This window comes from Panthera uncia, chromosome X, assembly GCF_023721935.1.
Source record: "Panthera uncia isolate 11264 chromosome X, Puncia_PCG_1.0, whole genome shotgun sequence".
NCBI lineage: Eukaryota > Metazoa > Chordata > Mammalia > Carnivora > Felidae > Panthera > Panthera uncia.
Genome location: NC_064817.1, coordinates 15,294,217 through 15,321,714, shown reverse-complemented (window position 1 = coordinate 15,321,714; position 27,498 = coordinate 15,294,217). Strand labels below are relative to the sequence as shown.

The window sequence follows — 27,498 nt, the reverse complement described above, 5'->3', positions numbered from 1 at the left end:
TGATCTCACGGTCCGTGGGTTCGAGCCCCGCGTCGAGCTGTGCTGACAGCTCAGAGCCTGGAGCCTGCTTCGGATTCTGTGTCTCCCTCTCTCTCTGACCCTCCCCCGTCCATGCTTTGTCTCTCTCTATCTCAAAAGTAAATAAACATTAAAAAAAATTGTTTTAATTTCATTTGAAACAAAGCATACACCTCAAAAAATATTTGAAAAAAGAAGAATGGGAAAGGAATAAGCTCTCTCAGGTTTAAAGCTTATTTAAAACAGTAATAATTCACTATGTTATTGGGGGGAATAATATAGGCATACAAATCAGAATAAAACATCACAAAGGTATTACATATTTTAAAAAAGGGAAAAAAAATAAAAAATAAAAAAAGGAAAGTGGCATATTTTATGCCCTCAGTAAACACTGATTGAATGTGAATTGGAATGAAAAAAAGTATTACATATTAAATTTTAATGTATTTATAAAAATATTGAATACTTGCTGTGCTGTATGACAAACCAGGTATACAGAACATTGAAAAATAATGATTTCATAAGTTTTGTTCGAAATATTCCTGAGCAACCTGGAAAAAAATTAGTCTTCTCTTAAACTCTATGCCATAAAAAATATAACAATCTAACTGAACAGTCTAAGTGGATTTTACAAATTAACACATCTAAGAAACTTGTGAAGAGATATTGAGCAAATTACAAATCTCAAATAAATTGACACTTCAAAAATTTTAGTTTTTCATAAAATGAAAAGTAGTATAAATAGGAAATCATGAAATTATTCACTTCAAATATTACAAAATAATAATATAAAGAATCAGTAAAGGACCCCTACAGCCAAATCTAGGACAATTTGAACATTGCAACAATTCATGATAGTGATAGTATAAAATCCATGAATTGATCCATATATTAAGTAATATGGAGAAAGGGAAGGCTCTTCCTTATAGTAGAATTCCAACTAATAAATGTAAAAGTAACAATTAATAGGAGTTCCTAAAAGGTAACATTACAACCTCTACCTAAAGGATTTCAGGATAAGTTTTATGCAGGGGGATAAAATAATCTTTGGAAAAATGTTCATTTTGCTAATAAAGAAATACATGTAAAAAATTGGATATTGGGTTCCCTGGGTGGCTCAGTCGGTTAAGTGTCTCACTTCGGTTCAGGTCGTGATCTCACGGTGCGTAGGTTTGGGCTCCCCGGTCGGTCTCAGTGCTGACAGCTCAGAGCCTGGAGCCTGCTTCGGATTCTGTGTCTTCCTCTCTCTCTGCCCCTCTCCCATTCACCCTCTGTTTCTCTCTGTCTCTCAAAAATGAATAAATGTTAAAAAAAAATTTTTTAATGAGTTATTTTATATGATGGCAACATAAATTGGAAAGTGGTTTTGCAGTAAATACAAAGAGCCATTATTGCTGCTAAATTAACCTCAGGAAATAATCTCAAAGAAAGAATTCATGTACTTGACAGTTCTCACAGCAACATTAATTTATAATGTTGATAATTTAGAAATCACACAAACATTGAAAAATGGAGGAATATTTTAATATAGCATATAATTTAATAGAATATTACTTAAAGGAAATATTTCAAATATAATCCCCAAAATGAACTTAACGAAAATATGAAAGTAAACAATTGTAACAAATTTGGCTACCACAAGTATGTAAAATTATACGGATATGAGCTATAGAAGAAACCATAGAAAAGTGAAAATATCTGAAAATATTGGAATTGTAAACTGTCAGATAATTTTTAATGTATTCTTAAACTCAATTTTTATTTTTATCAAAGTAATTTATATATAGAATCTTATAAAATAGCAGAGCTTTACCAACCCCTCCCATCCAGTTGTTGACCCTCAGAGACAGTGACTTTCGTCTGTCTACTCAACTGCTGCTTCTGCCATTTACCTCCACATTCAGTATTCTTTATTGCAATTCTTTGTTTTCATTTGGTGATATTATAATTTATTGACTTCGTAACATGGAAGATTAGGATTTAGTTCTCTCATACTATCACCCACACACAATTCCCCATTTCATGTCTTCCCAGTAATGTTTTCATTATTGCAGGTTTATAAAAACTTCTTGGAGTACCTGCATGGTTCACTCAATTAAGTGTATGACTCTTGGTTTCTGCTTTGGTCTTGATCTCATGGGAGTTTGAACACCACGTCAGGCTTTGCATTGACTGCGGGGAGCCTGCTTGGGATCTTCTCTCTCCCTCTCTTTCTGTCCCTCCGCCCCCCCCCAAAAATAAACAACTAAATTTACATAAGTATATACATACATACATACGTACGTACGTACATACGTACGTACATACTGTTCCTCAGAGCCAAATAGTATAGTGGAGTCACTTTTCCTTCACATCTTTGCTGTATTAGATCTCATTTTCTAAATTCTGTTTCTACCTTTTTCTCAGTTTACTTTCCAGTCTGGGTGCAACATATCTTCTAGTAGCTACCTCAGAAAGGGTGAATGGATTCTAATTTTTCTGTGACCTTGAATGTCTTAAAATGTCTTTATTCTGCCCCTCGCTTAATTTATAATTTGGCTGACTGTAAAATTCTAGGTGAGAAATAATTTTCCCTCCGATATTTGAAGGCATTGTTTCCATTGTCTTCCAGTTTCCTGTGTTGCAGTTATGAAGTTTATTGCAATTCTGACTTCAGTCCTTTGTGCATAAGCAGCTTTTCCTCTTTGGAAGTCTTTAGAATCACTCTATACTTTATCCCTGGTGTTCTGGAACTTGTACAGTGGTATTTCTTTAGTGTGGACTTTTAAAATTCATCATACCAGGTATGGGGTGGCCTCTTCCATTCTAGAAACTCATTTCTTCAGTTTTGGCAGAGTGTTTTGTCATTACTTCCCTATTTTGTAACAGCTTCTCTTTGAATATGTTGGACCTCCTGGATCATTTCTTAATTTTGTTTTTCCCTCCTGTTTTCCAGTTTTGTCCTTTTCCCCCTATATCCTAGGAAATATTATCAACTGTCTTTCAACCTTTCTATTGACCTTTTTGTTTCTACCATCATTTTTGTTTGTTTGTTTGAGAGAGAGAGAGAGGGAATGGGGGAGAGGGAGAGAGAGAATTCCAAGCAGGCTACACACTGTCAGTGCAGAGCCTGATGTGGGGCTCGATTCCACGAACCATGAGATCATGGCCTGAGCTGAAATAAAGAGTTGGATGCTTAACCAACCGAGCAACCCAAGTGCCCCTCTACCACCGTTTTTAATTTCCTAGATTTTCCTTGTTCTCTATTCCATTTTTTAAAACTTTTTCTTACAGAAAGTGTCAGGGCGCCTGGGTGGCTCAGTCCGTTAAGCATCTGACTTCGGCTCAGGTCATGATCTCACGGTTTGTGATTTCAAGCCCCAGGTCGGCCTCTGTGCTTACAGCTCAGAGCCTGGAGCCTGCTTCAGATTCTGTGTCTCCCTCTCTCTCTGCTCCTCCCCCACTCGCTCGCTGTCTCTGTCTCTCTCTCTCAAAAATAAATAAACATTAAAAAATTTTTTTAAAAGAAAGAAAGTGTCAAACATTTAGAGAAAGAAACTAAAGAATTGGGCACCTTGGGTGGCTCCGTTGGTTAAGCATCCGAGTTCAACTCAGGTCATGATCTCACAGTTCGTGAGTTCGAGCCCCGTGTTGGTCTGTCAGCACACAGCCTGCTTCAGATCCTCTCTCCCCTTCTCTCTGCCTTTCTCCCACTCATTCTCTCTCTCTTTCTGTCTCTCTCACACTCTCTCTCTCTCTCTCAAAAATAAATAAACATTAAAAAAATTTAAAAGAAGAAAGAAACCAAAGAATATAGAGAACACCCATATACCCTCCTTGCTGCTTCAGCATTTCCCAGTTCACGGTCAATTTTTTTTTTTTTTTTTTTTTTTGCATCTGTGTTCTTCCCCTTCCCCCTCTTTTGATACTTTGGAGCACATCCCAGACATTGTACAATTTTTTCCATAAATATTTTAGTATGTATCTCTAAAAGATAAAAACTCTTAAAAGAAATGATACAACTCTAACATTATACCTAAAAAACTAATATACAGATATCCAGTCAGTATTCACATTTCCAATTATGCCTATTGTTATGATTCATTTTCTTTTTGCAGTATATTTGAATCGGGATCTATATAAAATCTGTATTTTGTAGTTGGTCGATAATCTCTTTTAAGTCTTTTAATCTGTGAGTTCTTCTACACTTTTTTTCTTTGTAGTTTATTGAAGATAATGGTTCCTTTCCCCCTTTCCCTTTTAAAGCTTCTTTTTCATGGGTGCCATATGGTTTTTGCTCTCTTGGTGGATATAAATGACAAGGGTGATTTTTAAGTTTTCTTGTGTTCTTTACATTGTCTCTGTTTCACCATATTCCTTTTTCTTTCTATTTATTTTGAGAGCTGTTTTTCATCTTTAGAGCCTTTCCTCAAATGCCTATGGGTCCTTTGCTAACTTTTTCTCATTTAAGAGTGAAGTACCAAATAACCAATTGGAAAGGGTTCTTTGGCAAGAATTTGCTTATTTTTCCTTGGCTTCATTCCCTTAGTCTTAGCTTTTAGCTTTCTCTTACCTACTGTATAAGTTACCACTTAGTCATCTTCTGCTCTTGCTTCCTCTCCTGTTCTTTGTCCTTACGAGTTTATGCATAATTGTTCCATTAATGTAATTTCACTGGGGGTTTGTAAGAAAGTAGAAAGTAAAACATCTATATTTAAGCAGAAGTCTCTTTGTTTCCATTTCAGAGTTCCTATTAATTCAATAAGTGGAGTCAAATAGAAGTCAGTAGTGTGAGGTTGAGTTTGTGGGGACTTCTGTCCTAATACAGTAGTCTGTGGGCCTAAAAGTTTTGTAAACCATTGCTTAAACAGTTTCTTAATATATAATCCTGGAAACATAAACACCATTTCTTCTTGTTCACTCTCATGTTCAAGTCAAGGAGGATTTAAAACCTAATAACTACTATATGAGAAAAATTATTTCAGAGGAATGTAGTTGCTTTGCCGGCATGAGTCATTATTAACAAATTCTATTTCAGGGTTTAGAGTTTACCAATATAAAACATGCCTTCTTCTAAAGCAGTATATCCTCCTCAGAACTCCTGATTGTAGGACGATTTATATTTGTCAATAGGTCTTTACATAAGTAAAAGAAACCAGATTAGAATTATTAAACAGTCCTACCTCAGACAAAATGAAGGAATCCTTTAGTGACAATATCTCACTGCTCATTTTCAACTAAACAAGGTCTCATCAGTGTTACATGTAAGGAAACCACCTCACAAGATAATCATAATTGAAAATCATCTTGTTCTAGCATTTCATTTTATTTTATTTAAGTTTATTTATTTTGAGAGAAAGAGAGAACAGAGGAGGAGCAGAGAGAGAGGGGGAGAGAGAGAGTCCCAAGCAGGCTCCACACTGACAGTGCAGACCCCAACACAGGGCTCAAACTCATGAACTGTGAGATCATGACCTGAGCCGAAACCAAGAGTTGGATGCTTACCCAACTGAGCCACTCAGGGGTCCCTCTAGCCTCTCATTTTATAGAGAAGGAAGCAGGAAGTCCCCAAGCAGTGTAAGGATTTGACTAAGGTAATTCAGTTACTTGTTAGCAGAGCCACTAAAAACTGTAGCTCTTGACTCCCAAATGATTGTTCTTTTCATTGTGGTAGAATAATAGAAGAGAGATATACAGTAAGTATGTTGGTGGATGTTTTTGCTGCTTACTGAACAGAGAGGTGAGTTTTAAATGATAAGATTTGTAATGTTTGTATAATTATTGAAAGAGGTAGGAATTTGGAATCTACCTTTTAAGGTAATAGGAACTGAATCCAAGATCATATGGGTAGCAGTAGAAAAAACACAGATGTGGGCTAGACTGGAGCAGAATTATTAGCAGTCCTAGGTGATGAACCTCATTCACATAAATAATAGAAGACACCAGAGTTGTTGTGATAGGACAGGATAATGAAATAAGAGATTGATACTGAATTTGATACACCAGCTGGACAAGTCATTTAAAAGACAAAGCTTTATAGGTATCAAGAGTAATTAGTTTCTATACTTGGTTTGCCCATTTCCAGTCACTGGCACCAAAATCTCCCAGTTAGAAGTGAAAAACTGGTAGAATGGGAAACATAGGATTTTGTGTTAGCTTCTTTGTTTATTTTTTCCAGAGGTCTTATTTCTGTGTTTTAAATATCTGCAGTCACTTTAAATTGGAAAAAAAAAAAAAGTCAACTCATCTTTCTGTCCCTTCTTTCCCCCCACAAAAGATTCTCTTTCCCATTCTTTCTGCTTAATATCTGACACAACCATTCAGTCATTCTGGCCTGAAAAATAAAAGTTATTTATGATTTATCCTTCTTATGCAACAGAAAAAAATTAAAATTTTCATGAATGATTATTTTCACCTCTCAAATCCCTTGAGCTGCCAACACAGAATACTTACCAGAATGTATTCAATTTTTTTTTTTTTTTGCTCATCTGTCATTCCCACCAGATTATGAGCTTCTTGAAGATGATTTTATTTGTATTTGTATCTCCCAGTGCCTGACACACAAAATTTACTCAGGAAATGTTTGGTTGGTAAAAGAGAGCTTTGCCTACAGGATCAAACATAAATTTATCGTGCCATTCCGAATTATCAAGAATCTGGGTCTTCCCAATTTCACCTCCCCAATTTCCATACTGATTGGGTTGCTTTCTTTTCTTCATGCATGCCTCCATGTTCTCACTTGCACTGGTACTCCATACCTGGACTTTTCTTCTTTAGGCCTGATCCTTCCCACCCGTCTACGTTCCACTCTAAAAGTTCCTAAATCCACCTCTTCCCTCTAGCTTTCCCATGCAAGTAAAACTCATCTCTCCCTTCTCTGAATTCCTGTACTCCTTATTCCCGGTAATAAGTCATTTTATCCCTTTACCGTATTCATGGTGCGATAGCTACCATTTAATTTAGTACCTCCTATGTACCAGGCTCTGGGATGTACAAACCTTATCTCAAATGGTCACACAGCCCCCAAAGGTACAGTGGTGTTATCCCTGTTTTATCCATGAGAGATAACTGAGACTCAGTTTAAGTAGGTAACTTGCTCAGTATTACACAGATCTAAATTGAGATATTTTTTGTAACTCCAGAAAGCCTTCGCCCTTTCAGCTGCACTACATTATTTCTTCTCCCTCTCCTTCTCTTCCTTAACTAAAAATAGACCTTTTTCGGTATATTCATTCATCCTTCACCATGTCTGCCACATTTTATAGATGCTTAATGAATGCTTATTTGGTTGATAAGGTTGGTAGGGGTAGTGAAACCTATTCCGTTTTTGTGTGTATGTTTTAGTATTTCATTGGGATGCCTTGTTTTTCAAAAGTTAATCCTTTTTGGCCATTTTCATAACTTTGATTAAAATGTTTGTAAATTTGATCTTAAAGCCAACGTCTGACTCAACATCTGATATGTTGTTATCTGTATTTTTTTTAAGTTAAAAGCACAGATTTTTAAATACAAACAATTTCTTCTGGTTGTGTAATTTAGTAAACAATATATTAATTTTAAAACTTAAAGAGTCATAGTTTTATTTGTATGTATAAATAGCTTTATTGGCATATATAAAAATGTAGATTCACATTTTAGCAAAATTTTACTTAAAATAGGCCCCAAAGAGATTTTGTCTTAAGGATTGTCTCTGAAAGCTATTGTAGTATAGCCATATGTGCAATATTTTGTAGTTCGAGACCGTGTTCGGACAAAAATGGAGCGTGATATCTTGGTAGAAGTTAATCATCCTTTTATTGTCAAGTTGCATTATGGTAAGTTGTGAACCACCTGCAGCCTCATTCCTCCACCTAATGCCTCACTCCCTGAGTGCATTCAGATGTATTAATGTATATATTTGCTTGTGTAGATTTATATGTGTTTAATAGATAAATAAAGTCATGGAAATTAAGCCATTACTTCTTAAACTTTAGAAGCTTTTATTGCATTTATACTTATGTTTCTGAGTGGTAGCCATAGGAATAGGTAATAATCATTGTTTTTTATTATAATAATTAATAACAGTGTATCAGCATTTTGTAGTCCATATGTGTTAGCCCAGCCCAACTTCTCTTAAAAGGAAGAAAAAATCCCTAATGTCACATCCTGAAGCTTTTATCACCTTTCTTTTCCCCAAAGGTATATGTGCTTTTTCTCAGTGGGTAAAGTTGTGATGATTCTTATTATGTGTGATTAAAGCTAACCAACCCACATTTTTTCTGCACTTAAGTGACATGTTTTTTTGTTGTTGTTTCATGGTAAAGTGACCATGTTGGGAATTTTTCTTATTAATCACATGTTTTAAAACTATTATATTCCTGAGAGACTATTGCCTGAAGAAAATGTAACAAATGTTCTAGTGGTTCCATAATAAGAAACACTACGTTTAACATTTCCGCATGGAAACTAGGAAAATCATTGGTTATCTTCTAAATAAAAATCTCTTTAGATCTGTGATATAATCATTAATTTGCTTAAAAATGATATTCATTTGTGAATGAGTTGACCTAATATAAGCCAAAAAAAAAACTGGTAGATTAAACAAATTTTCATTTCTTCATTCAGCTTTTCAAACTGAAGGGAAGTTGTATCTTATTTTGGATTTTCTCAGGGGAGGAGATTTGTTTACACGCTTATCCAAAGAGGTATATAATTAATCTCTATTTTTAATCTATCTATATGCATCCTGTTTTAACTAAAGCTTTGTTATATTTCAATATTGTGTTTATTGTATTTTCTCTAGTGGCACAAGATTCTTATATTAAGGAATTAGAGCCAAAAAGAGTTCTTTTCCTCCTTTTTGAAGTTGTTCTGAAAGTAGGACTTTAAATTAATAAATTCTTTGTCTTTTGTCCTGCTTCTTTCAGTTATAGTTTTTCAGAAGCAATAATATATCAAGATATCCTTAAATGATTAGTAGTGAAAATTCAGCATACATTTTAAAGATCATTTTTCATTTCTAAGATGTTACTGTGGTGGGGCAGTAGTGTCACAATCTGAATATAGTTGTTACTTAACAAAATGTAAAATTATTTCTCCCACAGTGCACATTTAGCATTTAGAAAGTGATTAGTTAACTGATTCAATAATTTTTGCAAATTCCTTTCATAAGTAAATTGTGGATAAAACTACATGTGGCTAGCATATTTATAATTTTTGAATATTTGAACTCTAGGATGGAATTTTAAATAAAAACTACAGACACAGAAAGAAAATAAAGACAGAAAAATTATTATTTTATTTTAGGTGATGTTCACAGAAGAAGATGTCAAATTCTACTTGGCCGAACTTGCACTTGCTTTAGACCATCTACATAGCCTGGGAATAATCTATAGAGACTTAAAACCAGAAAAGTAAGGAATTATGCTACTAAGTCGAATACAATGTAATGTGATTATTTAGGAGGGAATAAAAAATAAAATTACTGGGGCGCCTGGGTGGCGCAGTCGGTTGGGCGTCCGACTTCAGCCAGGTCACGATCTCGCACTCCGTGAGTTCGAGCCCCGCGTCAGGCTCTGGGCTGATGGCTCAGAGCCTGGAGCCTGTTTCCGATTCTGTGTCTCCCTCTCTCTCTGCCCCTCCCCCGTTCATGCTCTGTCTCTCTCTGTCCCAAAAATAAATAAATGTTGAAAAAAAAATTAAAAAAAAAAAATAAAAAAAAAATAAAATAAAATAAAATTACTTCATAGAACTACCACAAGAATTGTGCTAGAACGCCTGTGCTTCACATTTCTGCTAACACTATATATTCTCATACTTTTAAAAATCTGTCAGTCATAATCTCTGTTATTGTTATCTTGCTTTCATTTGCATTTTTTATTTCTAATGAAGTTGAAATCCATGTTCATATGTTTGTTGGCAATTTGTATTTTTTTATGTTTGTTTGTTTGTTTATTGAGAGAGAGCAAGAGACAGCAAGCCAGGTAGAGGCAGAGAGAGAGGGAGAGAGAAGTCCCAAGCAGGCTCCATGCTGTCAGCACAGAGCCCAACATGGGGCCAGAACTCACAAACTGTGAGATCATGACCTGAGCCAAAACCAAGAGTCGGATGCTTAACCGACTAAACCACCCAGGTGTCCCTGGCAGTTTGTATTTTTGTGTGACTATTCTGTTCATGGCCTTTGTTCATTTATCTTTTGGAGTATTGTTTTTTTTTCCTTTTGATTTGTAAGAGAGCTTTACAAATTAAGAATTTAACCATTTGACATATATTGCAAATAGATTTTTCTAGTTTGTTTTTTAATTTTAACTTTGTATTTTTACCTACACAAGTATTTTTTTTCCTCAGATCAATCTTTTGTGATCTCTTCCATGACTTTTATTCTTATAAAGCTTTTTCCAATCCCATAATCTGATACTTCTAATTTTATGGTTTCTTTTTTTACTTTTAACTGCATCTGGAAATTTTTTGGTATGAAGCATGGCATAGAGCTAATGCTTCCCTCCAAATACCATTTATTCCTTTTCCACATAATTTCAAATTTTAAGTGTGAGTTGAGCAAATTTCCCATTGTTTTTGTAGTAGCAGCTATCAAGAAGCTGATATTAAATTGCACACACTTCTGTGTTTTAATTAGCTGGTGTTTACTATCTACTACTTTGAGCAAAAAAAGTTTTTATTCCTTTTTAAAGATATAAATAAGAGTCTTTATTTTTTAGGAGATTTAATTCACTTACAAGACATCCATTTAAAATGTATGGTTCAGTGGTTTTTAGTATATTCAGAATTGTACAACCATCATCTTTATCAAGAATTTAGATACTACTTACATTAAAACATTACATACAATGTTTAAATTATATATTACAACAGGAAACAGAGGAAATGCTCCTTTGGAATCCTATTACATGATCATTTAGAAACTGTTACACTTTCACATTTTACCTTTGTTTTTCATATATTTTGGTTTTGGATAAGTTTCATATTGGTTCCATTGTTACTCCCCAGATAATTACTGAGCTTTTCACATTATTTTACCCATTTCTAACTATCATTACATAAAATATAATTTCTGGTGAGAATAAATATTCAAGCATATAGTCCTTAGAAGAAAAAAAATTACTATAAACATGATTAAACATTTGTAATAAAAATATGTGTTAGTGTTTTATATACTTTTTTAATTTTTTTTTAATTTTTAATTTTAATTTTAATTTTTTATTTTTTTACTTATTTTTGAGACAGAGACAGCGTGAGAGCAGGGGAGGGGCAGAGAGAGAGAGAGAGAGAGGGAGACACAGAATTTGAAGCAGGCTCCAGGCTCTGAGCTATCAGTACAGAGCCTGACACCGGGCTTGAACCCACGAACTGTGAGATCATGACTTGACCTGAAGTCAGATGCTTAACTAACTGAGCTACCCAGGTGCCCCTTGTTTTATGTCCTTTAATTGAATGTATTTACTGTAGACCATTGCAGTAGCATTGGTAATAAAATTATGTATAGAACATCAGCCCTTCTTAAGGGTTGAATAAGAGCAAATGTATGTAAGAAGTGAGATCTTTCACATAGATGTCTAGATGACGCTTTTAATTGAAATAACATTTAGTTGTTAAATAATCCAAATATATACCATCATATAGAACTTGGAAGACATTTCAGTTTTTAGACTGTTTTATGCACTGTAAAGGATTTTCCAGATTCTATTTAAACCAAAACTCTATTATAATAAATATGGCTAAAAATGATTATTAGTAGTTGAAAGGGAACTTTCCCTATTAAAAGTAATATAACTTTATTTTTCTTTCAAAGATAAAGGGTGGGCATGGTTATCTTAAGAGAATGAATTTGCTATAGAAGGCATAAGTAATGTTCTTTTAGCCATGTTTTCTTTTTTTCTCAAAATTACTAAGAATGATTTGAAGTTTGTTTTGTTTTTACAACTGTCTTTTATGTATTTATTGGACAGAAGGAAGGATGGTTTCCACCATACCTAATAATTCCCTTTATATTCTTTAAATGGTTGGTCTGCTTTGTAATCAAGAATAATCAAGATTTTTATTTTTTTCATATTAAATCCCTTATGAAAGAGACATGAAAAATATGTCCCTAATGAATTATCCTCAGTTGTAAAGTTTATTATAATCATAGTTGAATTAATGACATAGGAGGGTTAGTAGTTTTTTGACACAGTAAAATTATATTACAGCAAAATTTGGCTTTCACATATTTTTAGTTAGAATTAAAAGTAATGAAATGCCTATGTTATGGAATAGCTTTGAATATAAGTGAAACAGTTTATTACTTGGCCTTTCAAGTCAGTATGCTAAAATACCTATCCAGAAATAGAATTATTGGCTTACAGCTTAGTACTTACCCCTTCTTATAGCTCCTTAATTAATGATGTTACTCTCCACTCAAGTATCTGTTAAAGCCAGAAACCTGAATGTCTTCTCTATATGCCCTTTATCATGGTCCATATCTAAGAGATCACCAAATACCCTTTATTTTCCCCTCCAAATTGTTTTATAAAAATGAAGATCTGATTATCCTTACCCTCCACGCATATAAACCTTTTATGTTAGTGCACTTGAGAAGAAGCCCAAACTATTCGGCATGCCTTATTGACCCATTGTAGACTGGCCCCATGCATTCAACATACATTTCTTATTTGTCTCTGCTCTACCAGGCACTGCGCTACAAGATGAATAAGGTAAAACCCTCTAGGAGCTCACAGTTTTCTGAGAAAGAGAGAAAACACTGGAGACTGTATACAGTGAAGGGATAGGTCAGTGAAAAACCAGGAGTGTAAGGAAGGTGTATTAAGAAGAGGATTGGATGGGGACACCTGGGTGGCTCAGTCGTTAAGTGTCTGACTTCAGCTCAGGTCATGATATCACGGTTTGTGGTTTCAAGCTACACATTGGGCTCTGTGCTGCAGAGTTTTCTTAGGATTCTCTCTCTGACCCTCCTCCTACTCGTACTTTTTTTCTCTCTCTCAAAATAAATAAACTTTAAAAAATAAAATTTAATTTAAAAAAAAGAAGAGGATTGGATGGAAAAGCTAGGAAAGAATGATTGAGTCAGATGCCTAAAATATGACCAAGAAAATTACACCTTTAATGCAGTTGACTCAAATATGTGGATTTTCTGTCTATTGTGCAAGCATTAGGCTACTTCTGAAGAATGGCATTAGAAAGAGCAACTAGAAGGGCACCTGGGTGGCTCAGTCAGTTAAGTGTCCAACTTCTGCTCAGGTTGTGATCCCACAGTTCGTGAGTTCGAGCCCCATGTCAGGCTCTGTGGTAACAGCTTGGAGCCTGGAGTCTGCTTCAGATTCTGTGTCTCCCTCTCTCTCTGCCCCTCCCCTGCTTGCACTCAGTCTCTCTCACTCTCTCCCTCTCTCTCAAAAATAAACATTAAAAAAAAAAGGAAAGCAACTAGAAATTGGAAAGAATATATATAGGTTTTGATTCTTTTTCTAATAGTTTTTAAGTGTCCTTAATACACATATATAAGACTTTGCCTTTGGGATTTGTTACATATGTGCATCTAAAAACTATTTCTCCTTTTTTATCTTTGCTTTATTCACAGTCTAAATATTTTAGAATAATATAGTAATCTAGTGCTTAACACAGTACTTTCCATTCTAGCTTCCATAAATCTCTATCTAGTGGTTTGAAAAGATTTTCTGACTTTGTTTCAGCATACTTCTTGATGAAGAAGGTCACATCAAGTTAACAGGTAAAAATCCTAATTTTATTAAAATATTCTCCTCTACTTTATATAATTTCTTTTAAGTAGATCATGGTACAAATATTGAGTAGCACGTTGTTTGAAAAGTTGGATTAGAATTTTGTAATAGTTAAGGTAAATATTCGTACTCAGAGTTTAAACTTTAAGTGGGGAAGTTATTGTAGGATATTTATGAATTCAATATTTATTTTGGCAGATTTTGGCCTAAGTAAAGAGTCTATTGACCATGAAAAGAAGGCATACTCTTTTTGTGGAACTGTGGAATATATGGCTCCAGAAGTAGTTAATCGTCGAGGTCATACTCAGAGTGCAGACTGGTGGTCTTTTGGTGTGTTAATGGTAAGGTTTGGGGTGTTTTTGAGGTCAGTAATAAATATAGTAGAACTATAAATCATTTGTTTTATTACATAGCAATTTTACAAGATTTGGTTGTAATTACGATGATGCTTTTTTACTTTCTGGCCTTGAGATTTTATACTTATTGACTAATACCTTTAATGATATTGCCTTTTTGTAGTTTGAAATGCTCACTGGTACACTACCTTTCCAAGGAAAAGATCGAAAAGAAACAATGACTATGATTCTTAAGTAAGTACTCCTTAGTGGATATGTTTTGGTGAGATTTAAAAATAAATGCTTCAAACTAAAAAATGAAATTTTAGAGTGTTGGCTATACTATAAGAAATACCTAAGAAATTCATCGATACGACGTTTGAAATATGAACAAGCCCCATAGATTTAGAGTACTCAACTTACCTTTTTATTTTTTTTGCCACATACATGTTTGGAGCCTGTGGCCTTTATTTATGCCCCCCACCAAATATAGCCAGAGACAAGATCCTTGCCCCAAGCAGAAACTCCAGGGGCCCGGGTCTCTGGGTTACACCCTCCAAACGAGTACTCATATAATCCTCATGTTAACGGTAAAATATTGGAAGCTTTACCTTTGAGATTTTGAATATGACAAGGACATCCATTATTCCACTTCCATTCACATTGTCCTGGAGGTACTAGCAACTACAGTAAGGCAAGTAAAAGAAGTAAGGTTTAAGATTTAAAAAGAAAAGATAAAATTGTCATTATTTAGGCAACATGATTGTGTCCATAGAAAATCCAAATCTTCATATACATTCTTGGAATTAATAACAGTTTAGCAAAGTTGTTGGATAAAAGGTCAGTAAATAAGATCTATTTCAAGTCTGTATACTAGCAACAGAAAATAAATTTTTTTAAAAAGATAGTATTTACAATGGTATTTTAAAAATCTCAAATACCTAGATAAATCTAGCAAAAGTTATGCAAGAACTCTATGCAGAAAACTGGAAGATTGTATTTTAAAGAAAATTTTAAAGACCAAAATAACTTGGAAAGTTGTACTGTATTCACATTATGACAGACCTAGTGTTGTAAAGATGTGGGTTTGTATAGATCAGCATCATCCAATAGAAATGTAATGTGAGCTACATACATAATTATAAATTTTTTAGTGGCAACATTGAAAAAGTAAAAAAAAAAAGGTAAAATTAATTGTAATATATTTTATTTAACCAATGTGTCCGAGATATTATCATTTCAACATGTAATTAACATTAAAAAAAAATGATAGGGGGCACCAGGGTGACTCAGTCAGTTGAGCTTCTGCATTCAGCTCAGGTCATGATCCCACGGTTTGTGGGTTTGAGCCCTGTGTGGGGATCTATGCTGACAGCTCAGAGCCTTGAACCTGCTTCAGATTCTGTGTCTCCCTTTCTCTCTGCCCCTCCCCTGCTCACCCTGTCTCTCTCTCTCAAAAATAAATAAACAAAAAAACTACAAAAACATGATTAATGCAATACATTATTTTTTTCATACTTATTTGAAATTCAGTGTACATTTTATTTTCTCCAGTGTGCATTTTACACTTAGAATTTGGGCTGACCATATTTCAAGTCCTGTTTGGACTTTATCTAGGTATTTGGGCTGACATATTTCAAGTGGCTGTTTGTTGCTGCTAGTGGCTACCATATTGAACAGCATAACTATAGCCTCAGTGAAAATCAAATTTAAATTTTAAGAAGTTTGTGTGAAATTTGGTAAACTGATTCTAATATGATAACACATAATACAAAGGACCAAGAAAAGCTGAAACACTCCTAAAGAGATCAAGATAAGAAGAATTGCTTTACCACATATCCAATTTTACTATAAATGTAATTAGGACAATATGTCACTGAAAGAAGTATAAAAAATAGACTTGCACAATAAAATGAGAGTCAGATGACAGACCTATACATATATAGACACGATTTATGACCATTGGAAATTATAGGAAAAGAACAGCCTTTTTATTTTTTTTAATGTTTTTATTTATTTTTGAGAGAGAGACAGAGTGTGAGTGGTGGGGGGTGGGGGGAGGGTGGCAGAGAGAGAGAGAGGGAGACACAGAATCTAAAGCAGGCTTCAGGCTCTGAGCTGTCAGCACAGAGCCCAATGTGGGGCTCAAACTCATGAACTGCGAGATCATGACCTGAGCTGAAGTCAGATGCTTAACTGACTGAGCCACCCAGGTGCTCCAAGAACAGCCTTTTTAAATAAATTATGCAAGAAAAATTGGTATTCATATAGAAAAAGATAAAAACAAAATCCCTATCTCACACCACACACAAAAATCCTTTCCAAGAGTATTACAAATATACATTTATTTTAGTATATGTGCTGCCAAAGTGAGCCACAAATATACATATATTTTACATATATGTGTAAAAAGGCAAAAAGGATTCTAGAAGAGAGTATAGGAGGGTATCTTCATGATTTTTGGGTTGGAAAAATAGTCTTCGGACCCAAAAACCCCTAGCCATAAAAGAAAAAATTGATAAATTATTATTACATTAAAACTGATAACTTCACATTGATTCCATCTAGAGAGTAGAAGACATTTGAGACACATAACCAACAGAGAGCTTGTATCCAGAATATATGAAGAACTCCAGTTAATCAATAAGAAAAAGATAGCCCAGTAGAAACATGGGTAGGAGATATAAGGACTTCAAGAGAGGATATTCACTGGCCAATAAACTTATAAAAAGTTGCTCACCATCATTAATCAGAAAATGCAAATCACAACCACAACGAGCTACACCTGCACACCCACCCGAATGACGAACAGTAAAAAGACTGACAATATAAAGTGCTGACAGGATGTGGAGCTGTGGCAACTTTGATCCATAGCTGGAAGGAATATAAATACTCCTATAACCACTTTGGAAAGCAGTTTTTGGCATTATTTTCTAAAGCCAAATGTATATATACCCTCATCCAATAATCCCAATCCTTAGGGTGCACTCATTTTACATGCATCAAGGTACTTGCACATCAAGAAAGTAGTACAAAGATGTTCATAGCAGCATTATTTGTAATAGCTAAAAAGTGGGAACTGGACATTAGCAGTAGAATGGATTGATAAATTATGACATATTCATACAATGGAATACAGCAGGGGTTGTTAAACTCTCTGTAAATGTTTTAGCTTTACAGGCCACACACAGTGTCATATATTCTCACTGTTTGTTGTTTGTTTCCAACACTTTAAAAATGTAAAGGGGTACCTGGGTGGCTCAGTTGATTAAGCATCCAGTTTCGGCTTAGGTCATGATCTCACACTTCGTGAGTTTGAGCCCCACATCAGGCTCTGTGCTGATAGTTCAGAGCCCGGAGCCTGCTTCGGATTCTGTGTCTCCCTCTCTCTCTGCCCCTCCCCTGCTCGCACTGTGTCTGTCTCTCTCAAAAATAAATAAACATTTTTTAAAAATGTAAAAACCATTCTTAGCTCAAAAGCCATACCAAAACAGGCTGAGGCCTTTGGTCCAGGGGTGCAGAAAATGAACAAATCATAGTTATATGCAACAACTTGGGTAAATTGTGCAAGAATTTTGAGCAAGGAGGGTTCAGACACCAAAAAATAAATACTATATGATTCTGTATATAAAGTTTTAAAAGCAGACAAACCAGTTTTTTAAGGTCTGTATTCAGATGGCAACAGGGAAGGCAAAATAAGAAAAGTGGTTACATTGGATGAGAAGTTCTGGCAATGTTCTATTTTTTGGCCAGTTGACTATTCACTTTGTGGTAGATCATTGAACTGTATACTTTGGTGTTGGGGTTGTTCAGGGTTTGTTTGTTTGTTTTACACTTTATGTTATTTTTCACAATAAAAAAGGTAAAAAAAATGTTTGCTATATAAATGAATGTTCACTAAACCTTCATCACTCCATCTATTTCGGCCCCTTCCTTTCAGCTGACTCTAGTGTTGGGAAAAATCAACCCTTTTCTTGACCTGGCCTTCCTTTCATGTTTTTGCACCATCTTCCTGCATCCTTTCAACACAGAGCCTCTGTAAAGAGTAGTCTGTGCTTTCTGTTACCATTTTTTGGCTGCTTTTATTCCACAGCCTGTTTGTCGTTCATTTCCACCATTCTATTGCAACTCCTCTTGTTATGGTCACCAGTGATCTGGTTGCTTAAATCAGTGGCAGATTGTTAGAAAGGCAACTCTCTGTACCATTTGTTCACACAATTCATTCAACAGATGATTGAGGTCTTGCTACATATACTTAGGATGCAGTGTTAACAAGACTGAGGAGATCTCTGGTCTCACAGAGTTTGCATTCTAGTTGGGGAGACAAGGAATTAATATATTTCAGAAAGTAATAGCAATAGGGATAATAAACCAGAATATTCCTTAAGTGTGAGGGAAGGGGCAGGGGCAGGAGCCAATTTAGGTGAGGCACTTAAGAAAAGTCTCTCTGAATGTGGATCCTGAGAAACTTAACAGAAGACCATGGGGGAGGGGAAGAAAAAAAAAAGGTTAGAGAGGGAGGGAGCCAAACCATAAGAGACTCTTAAAAACAGAATAAACTGAGGATTGATGGGGGGTTGGAGGGAGGGGAAAGTGGGTGATGAGCATTGAGGAGGGCACCTGTTGGGATGAGCACTGGGTGTTGTATGGAAACCAATATGACAATAAATTTCATATTTAAAAAAAAAAGTCTCTCTGAGGAGAATTTGACAGTTGGCACCTTTCTCCCCATTTAGGTTTTCCTCTTCTCACCTGCTTCTCCTACTTCCTTAACAGTTCCTCTTTTGATCTCTTGCTTGACCATTCCTCTCTGCCTGCTTTTCTCTGCTTAATTATGAAAACTATCTAATGTAATTTGCAAAAATAGAATTAATACAGTGAACACACAAATACCAGGCACCTACATTCAACAGTCATCAGATTTTGCCACATTTGCTTCATCTATTGCTTTTTTCTTTTTCTTCTTCACTGAAATATTTTAAGCATTCCAGACATATCGTTTGTCACCCACTTAAGTGTGCATTGCTAAAAAGTGAGGATGTTTTCTTTCATTCATAACCACACCTAACAAAACATTGGTAAGGTATCCACTAATACCAATTCATAACCTGATTTTTCAGATTTTCTCCAGAACTTTGTCTTTACAGCCCCAAATCACATCTGAACATTTCATTTGGTTGTATTTCTTAAGCTTCCGTTCTTCTAGAACAGTCTACCCTTGTTTTTTCCCCCTACCGTTTACTTGTAGAAGAAACCAATACAGTTTTATAGAATTCCACTTTCTGTATTTATCTTGTCAAAAGACAACCTCTCAGTGTATGAAACAAAAAGCATAAAGCTGATACTGTTGCTTACTCTAGTAAGGAAGAGTGATGCTGATCTGATAGAGTGCCTAAGCAGCACAGACCACTGTTGTTACAGAGGATTTGGGGGAAGGGTGGAGCTCAAGAACTGGCAGACTTTCAGGGCCATAAATGGGTCGACATCATCTGTAAGAGTGGTTACTTGGGTGGGACTGTTGATCAGTTTGCACTCAGGTGTGGTTGTTGGAGTCCCTTCTTTTTTGTCTGATTTTCACAGATGGAGAGCAGTTACTGATTGGTTGATTTGCAAAAAAAAAAAAAAAAAAAAAATCTATGTTTACCTGGGCACGTTGATTTTGCTCAATTGAATGAATTTAAAGTCAGTTTTTGTGGCTCTCTTGTTAACATGGTTACACAACAATTAGTTTTTTCCTAGGAGTACTGAAATTGTTTTATTCTCCCTATAATATTGTTGAACTTGTTCCTTTATTCCATTTCTGGTTAAACTTTTTTTTGGCAAGATTATTTCATAGCTCATGCTGCATTCTGTTGCATCACATCAGAAGGGTTATAACACCTGGTTGCCCAACTTTAAGTGATGAGTTCCCATGATTACACCTGATCCCTCTATGCAACGTTCCCTGGCAGGCTTTCATCTAGTGGTTTCAAACGTTGGTAATCATTACTTGAAATAACAATTTTAGTAGGGATTCCAAAATTGTGCTTTTCTATTACTTTTATTCCTTCTTCATTTATTAGCTGATATTTTCCAAAACCGTGAACTTTCTCTCATCAACTAGGGCTGTTGAAATACCTTGAAATAAGGCTCAAACAAGAAAGGCAGAATAAGTGTTTGATTGTTTTCTTAATTATTTCCAGTTATCAGAGCCCTGGTTACCTCCAGTGGGGATGGTGTCCAGTGAGTTGACTTTTATGTTAGCTTTGACTTTTTCTTATTTTACTATAATGAACCCCTGGGATTTAATAATCAGGGTGATTCAGCAATTACAAATAATTGCATTCATTATTTTTAATGCCCAAATTGTTCTTTTTCTGACCACTGCTTAAATGTTCTTGTTTCCTAGGGTTTCATCTTTGATAGGCTTTTCTTCCCTTCTGTGCTCATTTTCCTGGCTGACCTCAGTCTTTTCTGTAACTACTCTCAGCATTTTAATTACTCTCAAATTATTCTTTCTTAACCAGACATCAGACCTGTATTTGCATGTCCTCACCTGCATGGCTCTCCCAAAACATGAAAACACATGACTAAATTTATCTGTTTGCTGTTCTTTTCTTCTTGTTGTGTTTTCACTCCCCGAGCCAGAAACTTGGAATCATTCTTGATTTCTTCCCTTCTCTTGTACATGCAGGTATTCATCAAATTTGCTCTCAGAAATATTTCTGTCCCAGCTTTTCCTTTGCATTGCACTGCTTACAGTTCTCAGACCATGGAGGTCTCTTACCTACACTTTGGGTCAAGCTCCTAAATAGAATGCCTACAACCTACCACTGCTTTCTACTCCAGATCACTCTATACTACTACCTTTGCAGTTACCTTCTTGGAAATAAATTTGGTCACGTTAGTGCACTGTTTAAAGACCTCTGCTAAGGGCACCTGGGTGGCTCAGTTGGTTAAGTGTCCTGCTCTTGGTCTCAGCTCAGGTCGTGATCTCATGGTTCTTGGGTTCAAGCCCTGTATCAGGCTCTGTGCTGCCAGTGCAGAGCCTACCTGGGATTCTTTCTCTCCCTTTCTCTCTGCTCCTCTCCCTGGCTCATGTTCCCTCTATCTCTCTCAAAGAGAGAGAAAAAAAAAAAAAAAAAAAACCTCTACGGGGCGCCTGGGTGACTCATTCGGTTGGGTGTCCGACTTTGGCTCAGGTCATGATCTCACAGTTCACAAGTTCGAGCCCCATGTCAGGCTCTGTGCTCAGAGCTCAGAGCCTGGATCCTGCTTCGGATTCTGGTGTCTCCCTCTCTCTCTGCCCCTCCCCAGCTCATGCTCACTTGCTCACTCTCTCTCTCTCTCTCTCTCTCTCTCTCTCAGAAATAAATAAACTTTAAAAAAATTTTTTTAATTAAAAGAAAGAAACCTCTGCTATCTACCTATTACCTAATATGGCAGTATTTTCCGGATTTGTTTGGTAGAGCCCTAATCCTACAAGATGTGAATAGGTATTCTCTGAAAAAGACATACTGGAAACAAATGCTTAGAAAAATAATGATTTCCTTACTTTAGATTTTTCAGCCTTTTATATACAATGTATTTTATTCTGTGTCTCCAACAGGGAGTAAAATAGATAGTATTCCACAAATTCATTAGATCATGAAATATTTTTAAATGTTGTTGCTGAGCTCTAGAAAGATTAATGTTATTTAGTAAAATGTTAGGGGGACACTTGCCAAATGAATAAATTCTCAACTTTTAAACTGCATTTAAGATCTTTGATAGTCTCTCATGTTAAATTAGATATCCCCTGCTGTTCCCTTAGCAGTCTTTCCATATGTCCTTCTGAAGTTTTCTCTTAATGTACTAGGGTTATCTGTCTCCGTCTTCCTTGCTGACTGTGGGGGCCTATCTTTATCTCTATTTCCTCAGCACTGGGCAATATCTGGCACATAGTAGCACAATAACAACTCACTGAATAATAAATGGATCTATTTCTGAAGTAGAAATTTCTCCGCTAGCCATTTCCCCAGCTCTGTTATTATTTTCATACTTATGGGATCAGTAGTTACCTTAATTTGTAGGTTAGGAAAAAGAATAAAATTATATATTAGAGCTGAAACTGACCCTCAAGCTCATTCAGGCTGGTGGTTTTCAGACTATGTGCCACAGACTCTTAGGTGTTCCACAGACCCCTTTCCCACCAGCTCCTCTTCCTTGTGGGACTATTAAAGGGAATGGGAGGAAAAAATAGGCATATGAAGTACATTTCTTTTAGCAGTTTTGAATAGTGGGTTTTTGGGGTGCCTGAGTGGCTCAGTCAGTTAAGTGTCCAACTTCGGCTCAGGTCATGATCTCATGTCTTGTGGTTTCGAGCCCCACATCAGGCTCTGTGCTGACAGCTCAGAACCTGGAGCCTGCTTCAGGTTCTTTGTCTCCCTCTCTGTGACCTTCCCCTGCTGATGCTCTGTCTCTTTCTCTCTCTCTCTCTCAAAAATAAATGAATATTAAAAGTAAAAAATTTTTAAAATAGTGGATTTCTTAAATTCCTTTTGAAAAAAAATTCCAAGGCTACAGTTTGAGAGCCATTGATGTAACGGTCAACCCTTTGCTTATGAAGGAGTGGTAACAGACCCAAAGGGATTGTCTTTTCACAAGGTCACAAAGTTCTTAGTAACAGGGCAGGAACTAAGACTCAGATCATTTTACTCTCACAGTAGTGCTTTTTGCAAAAATCAGAAAAAATGGAAAAGTTTATTAGAAGATTATGGACTAAAATTCTATTAAGTGTTCACACAAAAGCCTATATACAAAAGTTCTTAGCATCTTTGTTTGTAGTAATCCAAAACTAGATACAGTCCAGGTGCCCTTCAACAGGTAAACGGATGAATGAACTGTGGTCCATCCATGCCATGGAATACTACTCAGCAACTAAAAGGAATGATTTATTCATACATGCAACAACTTGGATGAATCTCAGGAAATTTATGCTGAGTGAAAAAATTACACGCTTTATGATTCCATTTACGTAACATTCTTAAAATGACAAAATTATAGAAATTTAGAATAGATTCATGATTGCCAGAGGTTAGGAATTGGAGAGGGAGGGAGGCCAGTATGGTTATAAAGGGACAGTGTGAGGTATCCTGGTAGTGATGAACTGTTCAGTATCTTTACTGTGGTGGTGGATACAGGGACCTATACCTATAACATAATGGCAAAGAACTGAACTTCCATGTACACACACAAACAAACTCCAGCGATTAAAGCTGGAGACATCTAAATGAGATAAGTTGATTGCATTAGTGTCAGTATTCTGGTTGTGATAGTATACTCTAGTTTTGTAAGACATTACCATTGGGGAAAGGGTACACAGGATCTATCTGTATTATTTCTTACAACTTAGTATAAACCCACAATTATCTTAAAATGAAAAGACTAGTTTAAAAGTTTTTAAAATGAAATACAGATACTTCCAGAAAATAAAATGTTGTTATGTGGATTTATTATTTAGAGCCAAACTTGGGATGCCACAGTTTTTGAGTCCTGAAGCCCAGAGTCTTTTGCGAATGCTTTTCAAACGAAACCCTGCAAACAGATTAGGTAAAAATTGTAATTAGTTTCTTTTTTGTGTTTGTTGGTATTTGGGGTTTTTTGGCAGGGGGAGGTGGATATTTGTTTTTAATGTGTAATTATGACATATTAGGGCAAATATTAAAAGCAAAGTCTAAATAAACTATATATTCCTCCTTGAAATAAAAATATTTAATCAAAAATTCTAAACCATTTAATTTTTGATAGGTGCAGGACCAGATGGAGTTGAGGAAATTAAAAGACACTCATTTTTCTCAACAATAGACTGGAATGTAAGTATAGAATGAAAATGTGCTTGAATTTTTTTTATAATTAACGCATATCTAAGTCTCTCCTTTTTCCTCTAGAAACTGTACAGAAGAGAAATTCATCCACCTTTTAAACCTGCAACTGGCAGACCTGAAGATACGTTCTATTTTGATCCTGAGTTTACTGCAAAAACTCCCAAAGGTAAGGAGAAAATGTGAAAACCCAAATGTAAGACTATATATAGATATATAAGTCTTTATGCTATCCTCATACCTCCCCTTCCTACCATATGCATGCTAAGGTAACTAGATAATTCGAAAATCCTTTACAGCATTTTATAGCAGTTAAGATCCACGTTGAACCTTATAACAAACTATGGGGGCACCTGAGTGACTCAATCAGTTGAGCATCCAACTCTTGATTTAGGCTCAAGTCATGATCCCAGGGTTGTGGGATCGAGCCTCACATCAAGTTCTGTACTGAGCATGGAGCCTGTGTAAGATTCTCTCCCTCCCTCTCTCTCTCAAAGTTAAAAAAAATCTTTTAGCAAATTATGTTGTGCCTTAAACTTTGATACTATTTATGTGAAAAAATTATTTGGTTGTGTGTTTATTTACCTGTAGCTGTTTCTACTTAAAACACTATTCAGTATAGATAGTGCTCTTTAAAACTCTAATATTAAGTACAATTCTGCAAGTACTTGTAAAGTTTCATTTCAAAGTAATTCAGGAGCACCTGGTGGCTCAGTTGGTTAGGCTTCTGACTCTTGATTTCGGCTCAGGTCATGATCCCATGGTTCGTGAGTTCCAGCCCTACGTCAGGCTGTGTGCTGACAGCATGGAGTCTGCTTGGGATTCTCTGTCTCCCTCTCTCCCTGCCCATCCCCTGCTTGTGCATGCTCTCTTTCTATCTCTCTCTCAAAAATAAATAAACATTTTTAAAAATGCTTCATATCCTGTGTCATGCCTTATCCTAAAATTGCATTAACAGTGACTATTACAGAGAAATTATCTTTGAAATGGTAATCTATATTTATTAGTGTGTGTGTACACATAAGGGTATGTTTTGCACCCTAATACTCCCTCATTTAGGTGTACCAGACCCCAGGTTTATCACTGACAAGCAAATAAATAAAAAGTGTGCTTGTATGTATTTTCCATAGAGCACATCATTCAAACCTTGCTATAAAACTTTCCAGTCAGTGGGAATCCAAGCTGGTGCAGCCACTCTGGAAAACAGTATGGAGTTTCCTCAAAAAATTAAAAATAGAACTGCCCTATGACCCAGCAATTGCACTATAGGCATTTATCCAAGGGATACAGGTGTGCTGTTTCGAAGGGACACATGCACCCCCGTGTTTATAGCAGCACCATCAACAATAGCCAAAGTATGGAAAGAGCCCAAATGGCCATCGATGGATGAATGGATAAAGAAGATGTGGTATATATACATATGATGGAGTATTACTAAGCAATCAAAAGGAATGAAATCTTGCCATTTGCAACTACGTGGATGGAACTGGAGGATATTATGCTAAGCGAAATTAGTCAGAGAAAGACAAATACCATATGACTTCACTCATATGAGGACTTTAAGATATAAAACAAATGAACATAAGGGAAGCAAGAATAATATAAAAACAGGGAGGGAGGGAGACAAAACATAAGAGACTCATAAATATGGAGAACAGAGGGTTACTGGAGGGGTTGTGGGAGTGGGGATGGGCTAAATGAGTAAGGGGCATTAAGGAATCTACTCCTGAAATCATTGTTGCACTATATGCTAATTTGGATGTAAATTTTAAAAAATAAAATTAAAAAAATAAATTTAAATAAATTTTAAAAAACTTTCCAGTCAGTATCCTCATAATTTGTGTTAAGCATTGATGGATGTTTATTATTTTTATAAGACAGTCTTAGAAATTTGAATTAATACATGAGCACAATGTTATCAAAAACATTAACAGTGATATGCATTGAATTGGTGATAGATGGTAATGTTTTACTTTGCTTTCTCATTACAATTTGTCCTGATAGAGGAAAGACCTCAGAATAGCACAATTCTATATTGTATTCTGCCCAGATAGTTAGCAAAAGTCTTCAGTAGAATACTGTCACCTTGATTTAAAATTCACTAAACAGTATTTATTGCTGATATTATGAAGCTGATGTTAAAAAAGAACTTTATGCAGAGTTGATGTTTAAGTAGATTTGCCTATTTGGTTTTTGCCCTTAGCCTTTATAATATGATTATAAATATTAGTATGCTTAATTGTGTCTTTACATTTATGAGTAGTACATTTGTTATTTTATTTTTACAGTAAATATTAACTATATTTTAAAAGTAGTTTTCTGTTTTTGTTAATGCCAGTAGATTCCACATAAATAATTTGAATAACAATATATGTCATGTCACAAGATACAGTTTAAGGACTACATGCCATGATTGTCCTCAAAATTACTTTTGATCCTTAAATATATATATAAGTATAGTAATTTTTTTTCAATGTTTATTTTTGAGAGAGCGTGAGTAGGGAAGGGGCACAGAGAGAGGGGGACACAGAATTCAAAGCAGGCTCCAGACTCCGAGCTGTCAGCACAGAGCCCGACGCGGGGCCCGAACCCACGAACTGTGAGATCATGACCTGGGCCGAAGTCAGAGGCCCAACCAACTGAGCCAGCCAGGCGCCCCTAAATACAGTAATTTTTAACTTGTAGTTGAGATTTCCAGATTCTGATATTGTGTATTAAGATTACTGGCCTAAATTCCTTTCTCCTAAATTATCTGTAGATGAACATGTATCTCCACATGACCAGGAGCCATAGCACTGAATTTAAGATTTTGTTTCTCAGTCACACTAACCACATTTCAAATGCTCAGGAGCTGCATGTGGCTGGGGGCTGCCATATTGGACAGCACAGATAAAGAAAATTTTCATCACTACAGAAAATTCTATGGATCATTGCTAATTTACAATAACATTAGCCCAGTAATTCATCGATTTATTATATTCTTCAACGAATTAGCTATTTTCTGGGCTCAGAAGAACTAGGATGTTAGAGCTCTGATACCTATAAGCCATCAGGACAGGGCTGATTTTACTGACTTATCCTGAAAGCACTGGGTGCCTAAGAAGTAAAATTCCAGAATTAGTGAGAAAGGCCATACTGTCAACAGTTATTCCCTTAATTACCTTTCAAGTATTACCTTCTCAGTAATGTATTACTCTTTTCAGACTCACCTGGCATTCCACCCAGTGCTAATGCACATCAGCTTTTTCGGGGGTTTAGTTTTGTTGCTATCACCTCAGATGATGAAAGCCAAGCTATGCAGACAGTTGGTGTGCATTCAATTGTTCAGGTGAGTGAATGTATAAGTAATTTAAAGTGTGAAATGTTGTAAGATAGAGTTCACTGTGTGGATCATTATATTTGATCTGATTTTAAGTGGGCAGCTTAAAATAAATTTTATACCATTGACATTGCTTTTAGAAATTCCTTTCATTTGCTTTTAAAAAGATGGCATGCACTAAAATTCTGGATATCTGTCTGACTTAAAAGGGGAATTCTAAGAGAGTTGAGACATATATCACCATCTTGTCTCCACCCTTTCCTGTTTATCAGGAA

At 35.6% G+C, this 27,498-nt stretch overlaps 1 protein-coding gene across 5 annotated transcripts in view; it reads left to right on the top strand.

Moving 5' to 3' along the window:
• Positions 1–27,498, top strand: part of RPS6KA3 (ribosomal protein S6 kinase A3) — a 117,302-nt gene that overhangs the window by 67,300 nt on the left and 22,504 nt on the right. For 4 of the 5 annotated variants that reach the window (XM_049643573.1, XM_049643569.1, XM_049643571.1 and 1 more), the window contains 10 exons: positions 7,731–7,811; positions 8,602–8,681; positions 9,283–9,389; positions 13,680–13,717; positions 13,926–14,068; positions 14,247–14,317; positions 23,544–23,632; positions 23,831–23,895; positions 23,971–24,073; positions 27,108–27,232. In XM_049643573.1, coding sequence (XP_049499530.1) covers positions 7,731–7,811; positions 8,602–8,681; positions 9,283–9,389; positions 13,680–13,717; positions 13,926–14,068; positions 14,247–14,317; positions 23,544–23,632; positions 23,831–23,895; positions 23,971–24,073; positions 27,108–27,232 — 902 coding nt within the window. The remainder of the gene's footprint in view (positions 1–7,730; positions 7,812–8,601; positions 8,682–9,282; positions 9,390–13,679; positions 13,718–13,925; positions 14,069–14,246; positions 14,318–23,543; positions 23,633–23,830; positions 23,896–23,970; positions 24,074–27,107; positions 27,233–27,498) is intronic. The other variant, XM_049643568.1, reaches the window with a different exon arrangement.